Genomic DNA, 12208 nt, shown 5'->3' with positions numbered 1-12208 from the left:
ATTATCATACTCGAGGCTTTTGTCTCTAATTGTTTGCAGTTCCTCCATTTCTCTTTTGCTCCATCATTTACCCGTTGAAAGCCTTTTCAGATATGGCTCGTCTTCGTCCTCTCCCCGGACCCATCTTCTTCCCCTCTCCAGTCTTCAATTGACTCGCCTGCCCCAATATGTCTGTATACCTGCACTACTGGCATTTTTTTTCTTTTAAAAAAAAATAAAGAAAAGAAAAGAAAATTGCTGACGGGAAGGTTTAAAACATTTGTCAACTATGAACTCTTTTTTCTTTTTTTAAAAAAAAAATTTTGTTTTGGTCAACTATGAACTCGATGATGGTGTAAGATGGATGGTAAGAGGGTCTGTCGACCATAACAACGTTGCGGTCAATCTCTCATCCATCCTAGAATTTTATGGTGAAAAATTTTCTTTGATGAAGAAAAATGATAATTTTGTCCCAACTAGCAATTGTTGATGTGTGCTGCTAAAACCAACAGTAGTATATCAAAGCGGAAGCACGATAAAAACGAAACCAGAGCCAAATATGCCGCTCCGTCTATAATTATACTATATATTTTACGACTGTTATCTTCTCATCAGCATATCATCATCATTAGATCCTGGCGAATCAGCTGCTTAAATTAACGTCTAATATTCCAATTAACGAATTAAACTATAACCAATTGATGATTTTGTCCGAAAGGAGATTCGTCTTGGGTATATTCACTAACTGTTCTCCTATAGTTAAATTTGCACTCCGAGTTAATTAATAACCCAAATCAGGGTATTACAACCTTTAAATCTTGAAGAAATCGCATTTAACTTGATTCCATATCTCACAGGGCTTACATCAGCATAGACAATTAACGAATAGCATTATGATCAAACTTTTACACTAATAGTTTCATATCGCAATAGTGCAGATTAGCGTATAGTTTATTGACGGCTGAGAATATATTTCCTCTGCCCTCATAATTTGCAGATTTTCTTTCTTTCTTTTTTTCTTCACTTTATTCGGATCCCAATTTCTTTAGAACAATAATAATAATTGTTATGCTAGTTGAGAATATATCTTTATACGCAATTGTTATGCTTCATTCCATTTTGACTGCCAATGCACTATCCGTCGAAAAGAACCTTATGTAGTCCTCTTTTTTGGATTGCTACTTTCCTAGTCATCGATCTGTAGAAACAACTCTTGTAATGATTAAACTCTCTAAATTTAAAGTTTTTCCGCAGATGGTTCACTGTTCACGGGATTATGAAATTCAACAACGTGATCACGTCCTTATACTACTGTCATCATTGCATTATTTCTATCTTTTTCCTGAACTTTTATTGGAGGGTACACAACCTATGCATTTTCAACATCTTGCTGTCTTGTATAGACTTCCTCGTCAATCTATTCTTTTTTTTTTTTTTAGCTTGTTTATATGAGTCATGTAACACAGATCATTGGCAAAATGTGCTTCTAAATCCATTATAATTAGGGATAAATTGTTCGCATATTATTAAATTATAGAGTGAGGAGTTTTTTTTCTTTTTTTTTTGAGGTATTACCCAGCGAGGGAAACCAAAAAAAGAAAAAGAAAATCTGATTAAAAAACTGAGCCGCCAATTTGATCCATCTACATATGCGGAATGCTTTGTCTTAGTTATGATCCTATTATTTGTGGGCTAATTAGTTGTACGGTCAACTAGTTGATTGGTTATAATCAATTTGTAATATTGATTGGGTTACTTGTACTCTTATATTTTTTATATATAAAAAAAAAAAGAATATGTGGAATGCTACTACTTTGATGATTTGGAAGATGAACGCCATATACAGTTGACGAAGTCAATATAACTTACTCGTGATGATATTAGACCTAATTTGGTTTAAGGGAAATAATATTAGCATATAAACCTAAGTCTAATGACTCTACTAGTTTCCAGATTATTATTTTTTGGATCGTGGTTGATCACATCAAATATTTGATCCTATTTATTAGTTTGGAAATTGAAATAGCTATGGGAGCTATGGGGTAGACGAATAAGAAAGAACAAAGGGAGAAAATTAGTAAGATAAACCCTAAACTCCTTCGTAACATAACAGACGGGATCCTCTGTCCATTATTATATCTGTTCATTTTTCCTGTCGAATGCAAAATTACGTAGTTTCACTTACTAATACTGCTGATGCGACACATAACATTGAATACATATCCAGGGGTGATGAGAAAGAGATAGAAAGAGAAAGCGCTCGGAGTGATGAGACATTTCATTTCACGACTTGTGGTCCGACAAAACTAACTCTTTACACTATTTTACGCAGACCAAACTCTTGTGCTCTTTAGTTGTTGTTGTTGTTATCGAATTACGTTGATGTGTCAACTCAAATAGAATGTACTTAGAATTATATATCTCATGAGTATATTGTTGATCTTCATGATAGACGCAATTCATGGGGCCGAACAAAATAATTCATTATCCTTGCCTGGCGTCCAGGACGTTTCCCAATTGTTCCATCAATGTCCACCACTCTTATTCTTATTAGCATCTTATGGCACCAAAAAGGTAAAAACAAAACAGAGATGTGGTCCATCTGCCCTCTTGCCAATATTAGTGAAAGTGCCAATCTATAAAATTTGCCTAATTATGTTCCATATTATTATAATATAACATTTTTTTTCTTCTACTATATCTTAGAATGTTTAGGACTACTAGTAGTCACATCTTTTGTCAGGTATCCGCCAAGACACAATAATAAATTTCACTTCAAACCTTTCCCTCACTTCATTGGCTCTCAAGATAAGCACTGCCAATCATTTTAGGCCATTTTCAATGAGATTTATTTACTACATAATTAATAATATCAAACGGTTGTTATACCCCACTCACCTGTGTGTAACTGCGTATGCTAGTTCGAAACCAAGTAACAAATGCTGCTTATTAAATTGGTAATCATGCTTTATGATGACGACTGCGTCCTTAGAAAATCCAATCATTGTCGAAAAACCGTTATTTTTTCTACCGTTCAAATTTCGTGACAGAGAGCGTTATTATTTTGGCAATGCCGTTCAAATTTTGTGACAGGGAGTGTTATTATTTTGGCAATGGTGTTCAAATTTTAAGGGTAATTTTTATTTTTATGATGGACTAAAATATGGATCTAAATATAACAGGAAAGTGTTATCTATTATAAGTAGGGTTATAATCCCCGAGTCACACGTATTCTTATTATCATATTTTTAGTACTACAAAATAATTTTCTCTTGATATCCCATCGTCAACTCTTGGCAATACAGTAACTTTAAGAGAGAGTGATACAAAGGGTTGGTTCTCTCAAAGAATCAGCGAATACATATTAATTTGAGAGACCATCCCAAAATTCTAAGAATTCAAGTGCTAGTCAATCAATATAAATCGAGTACGCACTTATATTACAGTTGCATTCAAATAGTTGATATTGGGATTCTGGAAAAATCTAACGTTCCAAAAGAAGTCAAAGTTAGATACGCGTATATTTGTGTAGGTACTTTTCCTCCAATAGATTTAAACTTTTCCATTTTTTAAACAATTACAAGTGGATAAAAACATCAGAAGATTGTCATTGTAGAGGCACTTGATAAATTGATTGCAGCAATTTTTATTTTTATTTTTTTGTTAGGGTGGGGGTGAGGAGCATGGTTCAAAGACTCAGTCGAGTCGTTAATGAAATGAGGCTTTCCGTTCCGATATCGGGACGAGATGACTCCAAAATAATGAATCGTCAAGACGTCTTCCAGACGCATAGAAACAATTGAATCACCTGAGTTATCCCGAATTAACTCGAACTTTTATTTTTTTACTAATTTTTTATTATTTTTATTTATCTTATTTTTTTACAATTTTTAGAATATTAAATATTCAAAATTTTGCGTTTCATCGAGACCGCGATCGATATGAAACAGTTTGAGCGACGACCACGACCACAACTTTGAACCATGGTGGGGAGGGTTTAAATTTGAAAGACTGCACCTGAATTCTCTATTGCATGCCAATAATTTTCACACTAGGGCTCAAGACATACGGTTCCACACATTTCACATGGGCACGACTGCTCGACTATCATTCTATGCTTACAACTACTGGAGTTTAAGTTCTTGTTTCGAATTACTGAGAGTGAAAGTATTACATTTTTTAAGAGAAGTTATAGTAGTGTGTTTGGGTTGAAGATTATTTAGAAAAAAATTTCTTTTATTCGTTGTAACACTTTTTGTGATTTGATGTATATCAAAAAAAATAATAAAATCAATATAAAAATGATTGGAAGATATGTTTGAAGAATTTGCGTTATTTTTGCTTCTCATCTATTGTAAAATATCTGAGTTATTTACTAAAAAGAAACTCAAATTTGATTAATCATGGATTATGACCCAAATAATATCATAGTATTGCAATAATCGCTGAAAAATACACTTGGGAGCGAAATTGGAGAGTATATGTAGCACCAAAGAAAAAGTGTTTTTGCCAAGCACATTAATAAAAAGAATAACGCACAAAACAAGTCATGAAAAACACGTATGACGACCCACATGAAAGTGACAATATACAGACCAACATCCATGCATGGCCCGACTCCATAAAAAACCAAAAACAAAATATAAATTTAACTTTGTGTGTCGTATATATGTTCTTGTTTGTCGTAGTTCGAAACAAATGGCGTATAGAGGAGTCCTGTCAAGTATCAATACAGCATAAGCAATTTCATTTAAAAATCAAGACGCAAAATTATTGGTATTGGCTGAGCGGTCGGAAAAGGATTCTTAAAATTCTCACAGCTATTAAGAGTGTATTTGATAAAATTGAACTCTGAAATTTGAAATATGAAGTTTGAATGCATTAAGTTATTGACTAATCAAGTACTCAATTTGATATATTTGATTGTATATCACATTAAATGATAAATGAATAACTTATCACTTATTTTAGAATCAAATTTTGTTTAAAAAATTGAGTGTCACTTAATTAATTCAGATATTCTATTTTTTGTTATCAAATACAACTGAATATATTAAGATCTGAAACCAATTAAATTTAAGTACTGAATTGAATTATCAAACAAAGCCTAAGTTCAATTTATTCAAGACACAATTGTTAGTTTTAATTTTACTACACAACCTATATATATGCTATCAAAACAAATGTAAATGTCAATCTAATGAGATATTTAGATACCAACCCAATAAACATAGACATTAAAATAGTAACATATAAAAACACAATCAATTTTATGATTAATTAATTTGTACCAAATTAACTTTACCCCATCGAAATTCAAAATAAATACATCTGAACCCTCAATTGTGTCATGTATAGATTCCATAAATCTAATAGTTCTTTTAAAAAAAATTTTACTTAGAGAAAACAATAACTCCGAAAGTTCTAGTCTTATGAAGTCAATTAAGAAGGTAAACCTCCTAATTAAGAGATTACTGTAGCTAAAGTTTTTAAAAAACTTGTAACAGATAAACTTGATAAAAAACTCAAGTGCCAAACAGGTCCCAGATCTTCAATCCAACCTGTGGGAGTAATTCTTAATATTTTCTTTCGAACGAACATGCAGTAGCGTTGGACATACATTTGATCATAGTTATTAAACCTGACCCGCCCCGGCGGTTCGACCGGTCAACCCGGTGAACCGACCATGGAATCGGGTTGATTCGCTAATTAGATTGTTTCTGCAAGTGAACCGTTGATTTTTCAACGTACCGGCGGTTCACCGGGTTGCATGGAAAAAATGCTGGAGTGATGCCTCGAACCAGCGACCTCTTGTATTGAAGGAAGCGCAACAGCCACTACACCAACAGCTCATTTGTTGTTATTCAGTCTTTTTTTATATTATATATTAGACTTTTATTCTTATTTTAATTTTCCAAAACAAAATTTATTTGGAATATTGTAATAAATTTTATTACTCCCCAAACTTTATAAATTATGAAATGAATTTAAAAAATATCATATTACACAATTCATTCCAAGGCAAATATCATTCCTAATAACTTTTGCATTTAAAATTCATAAATAAACTAGATAATTATATTTAGATAAAATTTTATACTTGAAATTTGATGAATTACTAATTGAATTTAGGTTTTGTTAATTCTTATAAGAATTAATGATTATATAATAAATTAGACTAATTGAATATTTACTATGACATAATTTATTACAGTTTTAACCATATCAAAAATTATAAAATATAATATTTAAATATATTTTATGACCCATCGGTTGAACCACTCGCCCACTGATTAAACCAGTAACCCCGTTCACCCAACTCATTCGTCGATCCCCTTCCGGGCAGGGTTTAATAACTATGCATTTGATACATTTGACAAACATGTAATCTAACAACCATTTCTTCTGAAGACAAATGTACACGTAGATTTGTTACGCGTATATGAAAAGGCAAGAGAGAGAGAGAGAGAGAGAGAGGGAGGAGTAATGATTACAAATGGGGTCATGATGGTAACGCCCCCTTTCCCGTGGAAGATATGTATGATTAAAATCCTCAAAAAGAGTGGGAGAGAGAAACGGGGAGAGCGCAACTGCTGCCGTTAGGACTGCGCAGCCACAGCCGCCATTTCGCCATTTACTCCTTTTTGTGATGATTAAACAAATTAATTGAATGAATCCCTGTCATCATTATTACTCGACCAGTACTGGAAAGAGAAAGCTGAAGAGTCCCAGAAGAGCATGGAGAAACACATACTAAAAAGAACTAACCAAAATAAAGAAAAATGAACTTTTTTTTAACATGATTTTGGATTTTTTAACGAGTATGTAACCTAAGGACACTCACTAATAAGCACAACTATTAGTCACTCTTCTTTTTACAATTGTCGTCATTTAGTCACTTTTCTTCTCCTTAGTTTCCCTTGATAAAAGATTATTGAGTGAACGCTTATTGGACGAACCTTATATAGAAGAATAATAATACTAATTTAATGTTGAGGGCGCTATCTTTCTGTCTGTCTATATATACAAAGCTTGGGGACGAAATTTGGTGTTAAAATTTTGTATCAAATTTTAATTTTACACTTATAAAAAGTAATGATTTAATAAAATTATCTACTTAAATTTAGTAACTTTTAATAAAATTTACTTCCAATCGTCAAAAAAAATCCTAAGTTTTTTTTTCAAAGGCTTCTAATACTTTTCATTAATTTTAATAAAACTAATTTAGCTATTTCTTAATTTGCATGCTTATTAAGTGTGTTTTTTTTCCCTCTCGTTATTTCTACCATCCGTTCCATTTTGATAGTCTTAATTTTTTAAATAATTTAAGAAAATTTTGTTAACTTTGTTCGATAAATAAATCTAAAGATTTTCTAATGGCCACCCATTAATCTGAATAACAAACAATCTACTTAAAATAATGTATTGATTATTTCATAATTTTGAAATCTATTTTTAAGGAATTCATATATTAAATGACATATCTATAAATAAACATCACAATTCTTTCAGTAGCACTTAGGAAAATAATTTGGAACTATGAAAATTTTAACTTATATTTAAAATCTTCAATGACATGAGAAAATATATTAAAGACAAAATAAGTGTGTTAAATTCATTTATCAAATAAAAGAAATGGAAAATCTATTAAACCAAACACATATAATTTGTTTAATTAAGAGAATTAGAATATCGTATATACTATGCTTGTTTTGTCAATGTCTCTTGAATTTATTTTTTGTAATTTCTTTTTTACAAGTCTTAAAAATTTTATTACTCTATGTCTTTTGCCAAAAATAAATTTTATTTTTCCTTTAAAATTGTCATTTTATGGAGGATAAAAAGTTTCAAATTCATAATTCTTTTTCCATTTTTGAAGTCATAACGGTTTTGATTTGGCTTGATTGAGAATTTAAAAACCTATTATCTCTTTATAGTTAAAAAGAAATAAGAGTATAAAAATAAGTCACTTTAGCAACCTTAATAGTATTATGCATCATTTAGATAAAAAGAAAGAAAAAAAAAAGTTGGACACACTTTTGTTCTTAATTTTATGAAAATTAATTATTAGATTTAATTATTAGATTTCTAAACTTAAGTTGCAAAAAAAAAAAAGGACAACTAAACAAAAAAGGAAAAGAATAAAAAGAGGTGACATTGAAGCACAAATATTCAAACTTTCCCCCGACCTTTGTTGGTTTATTTGAAATGGATTTTTTTGTCATTTGCAATATTATTTCCTTAAGAGAAGTTTTTAAAAATTAAATGCTAAAATACATCAATAATGGTAACTTTATCCAGATTAATGAGTGCACACCCGTTAGTAAATCTAATAAACTATTTTCCTAAAATACTCTTAAATTAATATTAGGAGTATAGCTAATTATTTTTTTTACATTAATTATAGCAACAATACTGATAGAAAGTTGCACCATTAAAGGCACAAATCAAAGTAATTATTGTTGGCAAGTTAAATTAAGAATCAATTCTCATTTCAAATTTGCAATCACAAGTTAAAAAAGTTTCTCTTTTGATATGTTAGTACATTTTGAAAAAGTTGACTATATTAAATATTTAGGGGTAGAAAAATTAAAAGTTAACTATATTTTTTAATTGAAAAGTGAACAATAATTAAAAATGAATAAAAAAGAAAAACAAGATTACATAATTTACGAGTACAGGGAAGGATTAGTACTCCTAAGACCGTAGGCTCCTATTTGAGAGGGACGGCCATAAGAGGGGGCGGGGGGAATTGGAAAAAAAAAAAGAAAAAAGGAGGCAGTGGGGGGATCTCCCCTCCCTAAGAGAGAGGTAGTGGGAAGAGGCAAAAGAGGCCCCCAAAATCAGGTATAAAAAGGCCACCATTTCGGCCATATAAAGGCCACTACTTTCGAGCCTCTTAAATGGAAATCATCAGTTTCTTCTTATGCTTGCTACTAGTACTATTCCCTCCTCACTGCTACTACTACAACTAGTCAACTGCTAGCCTCTTAGAAGAAGAGAAGAAGAAGAAGAAGAAGAAGAAGAAAAAACCTCGTCCTTTATTTGGTTACTGATTTTCGTTCTTGTTTCTCCCTGCAAATATATATACATATATATAAAGATATATAATCCTATTTGCCTTCTTCTTCCCTTTCTTCGGACACACGTCGTATTATTATCGGGACAAGTGTACATAAACCCAGGGCTTTGTTCAGCGATCATTTAAAGGTTGAAATAGGATTGGGAGAAATGGTAGTGGACATGGAAGAAGTGGTGGCAGTGGTGGTGGTGAGGGAGTTCGATGCAAAAAGGGATTCTAGTGCGGTGGTGGAATTAGAGGGGAGGTGTGAAGTTGGCCCAAGTGGAGAGATGTCCCTCTTCACTGATCTTATGGGTGACCCTATTTGCAGGGTCCGTAACTCACCTGCCTATCTCATGCTGGTACGATATCCTTGCTGTAATCAAGGCTACTGCCTCCTCGTACATCTTCCATGTTCTCCTAAGTCCTATCTATATTTGTGTAGTGCGTACTAGTGTACTCCCTACTCTTGAAATTTCGTCAATATCAATTTGCTTTCAGAAGTAATTTATTCAATCAATAATAATAATAATGTCTTTGATCAGCTTTCCTGGAGAGAAGAAAAAAGGTTTACATAGTGCATTGCAATTTATTCTATCAACTTTTTTTTTTTTTTTTTTTTTGTGGTCATCATCCTATTGATAACCGTTTTCTAAACTGATTGTGGGTTAGCCGTGTATCGTTATGCTACAGCTGCTATGTGCCTTACGTTGTCTCTCCGCTTTTATTTTTATTTTTATTTTTGGGCTCGAAGGTTAAAATGGATAACGATGTTTCAGGTGGCTGAGCTAGTGGTGGTGGCCAGTAAAGAAGAAAGTCAAGTGAGGAGAGAAATAGTGGGAATGATAAGGGGCTGCATCAAAACCGTTACGTGCGGAAAGAAATTCTCCAGAATTTCAAACGGCAACAACAACAAGGATCGTCGTCCTACAAATCCCTTCCTTCCCATCTACACCAAACTTGCCTACGTCTTAGGCCTTCGTGTCTCTCCTTCCCATCGGTATCCTTCTCATTCCCTTTGCCTTCTTCTAATTTCATTTTCACCATCTGTTCTTTTTTTTTTTTGCCCTTTTCCTTTTCCTTCTTCTTAATTTAAAATCCAGTGTAGTATTATCTATTATAGTTCTTTTTTCTTTTATTTTTTTGGGAGCCACCAAAGTAATAAAACAGTTACGAAAGACACATCATCAATGATCACGATTTTGCCAAAAATGGGAAATTTGCAAATACCCCCACCATTTCCTCCCAACAAAAAAAAAAGAAAACCAAACCAAACCACAGAAAAAAGGTGAGGGGTTTTTGTGAGTTTGGGGGGGGGGGAGAGGAAGGTGGGGTTTTTTTTTGGGTGTGGATATTTAATCATCATTATTGTAGTTGGATGATTACTTTTTAAGTATTAATTTCGGCCTGATGATGCATGTGATAGTAATATATTTGTTCAAACGTGAAGTTACGTAACACGACAATAAAATAAATAGCAATTTGTTGACGGTTTGCAGGAGAATGGGAATTGGGATGAAGCTGGTGTGTAAAATGGAGGAGTGGTTCCGTGAAAATGGTGCTGAATATTCGTACATGGCTACTGAGAGTGACAACAAGGCCTCCATTCAGCTCTTCACCCACAAATGCGGCTACTCCAAGTTCCGTACCCCGGCGATCCTGGTCCAACCTGTGTTTGAACACCGCGTTCGACTCACTCGACGAGTTACCGTTGTCAAGCTCACTCCCTCCGACGCCGAAACCCTCTACCGCAGCCGATTCTCCACCACCGAGTTCTTCCCTCGCGACATTGACTCCATTCTCAACAACAGGCTCAATCTGGGCACATATCTAGCGGTCCCAAGGGGCGCCTACTCGGCTGAGTCATGGCCGGGTATGGATGAGTTCATAGCGAGCCCGCCCGAGTCGTGGGCCGTGCTCAGCGTGTGGAACTGTAGCGACGTGTTCAAGCTGGAGGTCCGTGGAGCGTCGGCCCTGAGAACGGGTCTGGCCAGGACAACCCGGTTGGTGGACAGGGCTTTTCCTTGGCTGCGAATACCTTCGGTGCCCGAAGTTTTCCGCCCATTTGGGCTTCACTTCTTGTATGGGCTAGGCGGGGAGGGCCCACTTTCGGTGAAATTCACGAAGGCACTGTGTGGGTTCGCGCATAACCTGGCTAAAGAGTGCGGTTGCGGGGTGGTGGCGACGGAGGTGGCCAGTCGAGAACCGCTCAAGTTAGGAATCCCTCACTGGAAGAGTCTATCTTGCGCCGAGGATCTATGGTGCATAAAACGTTTAGGGGAAGACTACAGTGACGGGTCAGTGGGCGACTGGACCAAATGTCCTCCTGGTTTGTCCATATTCGTTGATCCCAGAGAGTTCTAACGTCTAGGCATGTCCTCACCAGGACAAAACAAAGAATCTAACTCCTTCTTACGTAGTTTCTTTTTTCATTTTCATTTTTTTTTAAAATTTTATTTTGGGGTTAACTTGAAACTTTTGGCCGCTAGAGGAGGAGGAAGAGGAGGAGGAGTTTCTAATGGTGCTGGTAGGTTTTGCAGAGGAGAGAAAAAGAAGAAGGGGGTTGTTGGGGGGGGGGGCCCGGGGAAAAGCTGGTGAAGAGAAAAAATAGATTAGAAGATCTGGGTGATCAAAATTCGGTCTCTGTTTATTTTGGGTGGGTTGTGAAGCGAACATCCCCCAATCCAAAGCCTTTTTCCTTTTTGTAAATGGATGTGGCTTTTTAGATCCTCTTCCGGCCAAACGGAGCCTAGTTTTGTTTTCAAGCATCCTCTCCCTTTCTAATTATTCTCGTGACTTTTTTTCTTTTTGGTTAAAAAAGAAATATATCCAACAACCGTACGACAGTTGCAAAATTTACCAGTAACACATCACAAGCCACGTGAAAATTTGGAAGTTTTAGAGACGTGAGTGCGCAAATCTTTAGTTCGCTGACCCTTTTTTTTTTTTTTTTTTAATCACTTAGCCGCATTTCTTCGAGTGACAAAAACAATGCGAAGGAGACAGATGATAAAAAGCTAAAAAAATGGTACACTTAATGATGCAAAATGCAACGTGCAGGGACCCCATGAAATTATGAATGGAGATGGACGAAATGCCACAGAAATCGACACAATTTTGAAGAGGGATTGTATCTACTCTCCTAGAAGGTTTCTTTTTTTTTTTTTT

At 34.4% G+C, this 12208-nt stretch overlaps 1 protein-coding gene across 1 annotated transcript; it reads left to right on the top strand.

The window, feature by feature from the left end:
- Nucleotides 1-8798: 8798 nt before the first annotated feature.
- Nucleotides 8799-11586, top strand: LOC113778346 (probable N-acetyltransferase HLS1). The gene is made up of 3 exons (XM_027323732.1): nt 8799-9402; nt 9820-10040; nt 10540-11586. Exons 1-3 carry the CDS (start codon nt 9211-9213, stop codon nt 11402-11404), a joined length of 1278 nt encoding a protein of 425 aa, XP_027179533.1. The 5' UTR covers nt 8799-9210; the 3' UTR covers nt 11405-11586.
- The last annotated feature ends 622 nt before the right edge of the window (nt 11587-12208 follow it).

The sequence above is a fragment of the Coffea eugenioides genome, chromosome 7, assembly GCF_003713205.1.
Source record: "Coffea eugenioides isolate CCC68of chromosome 7, Ceug_1.0, whole genome shotgun sequence".
In the NCBI taxonomy this organism is placed as follows: Eukaryota; Viridiplantae; Streptophyta; class Magnoliopsida; order Gentianales; family Rubiaceae; genus Coffea; species Coffea eugenioides.
This window is presented reverse-complemented; position numbering and strand designations above follow the sequence as displayed.

Coding starts and splice junctions, on each gene's coding strand:
- LOC113778346 (XM_027323732.1), top strand. CDS start 9,211: ATGGTAGTGGACATGGAAGAAGTGGTGGCAGTGGTGGTGGTGAGGGAG. Junction 9,403..9,819: donor CACCTGCCTATCTCATGCTG/GTACGATATCCT, acceptor ACGATGTTTCAG/GTGGCTGAGCTAGTGGTGGT. Junction 10,041..10,539: donor CGTGTCTCTCCTTCCCATCG/GTATCCTTCTCA, acceptor GACGGTTTGCAG/GAGAATGGGAATTGGGATGA.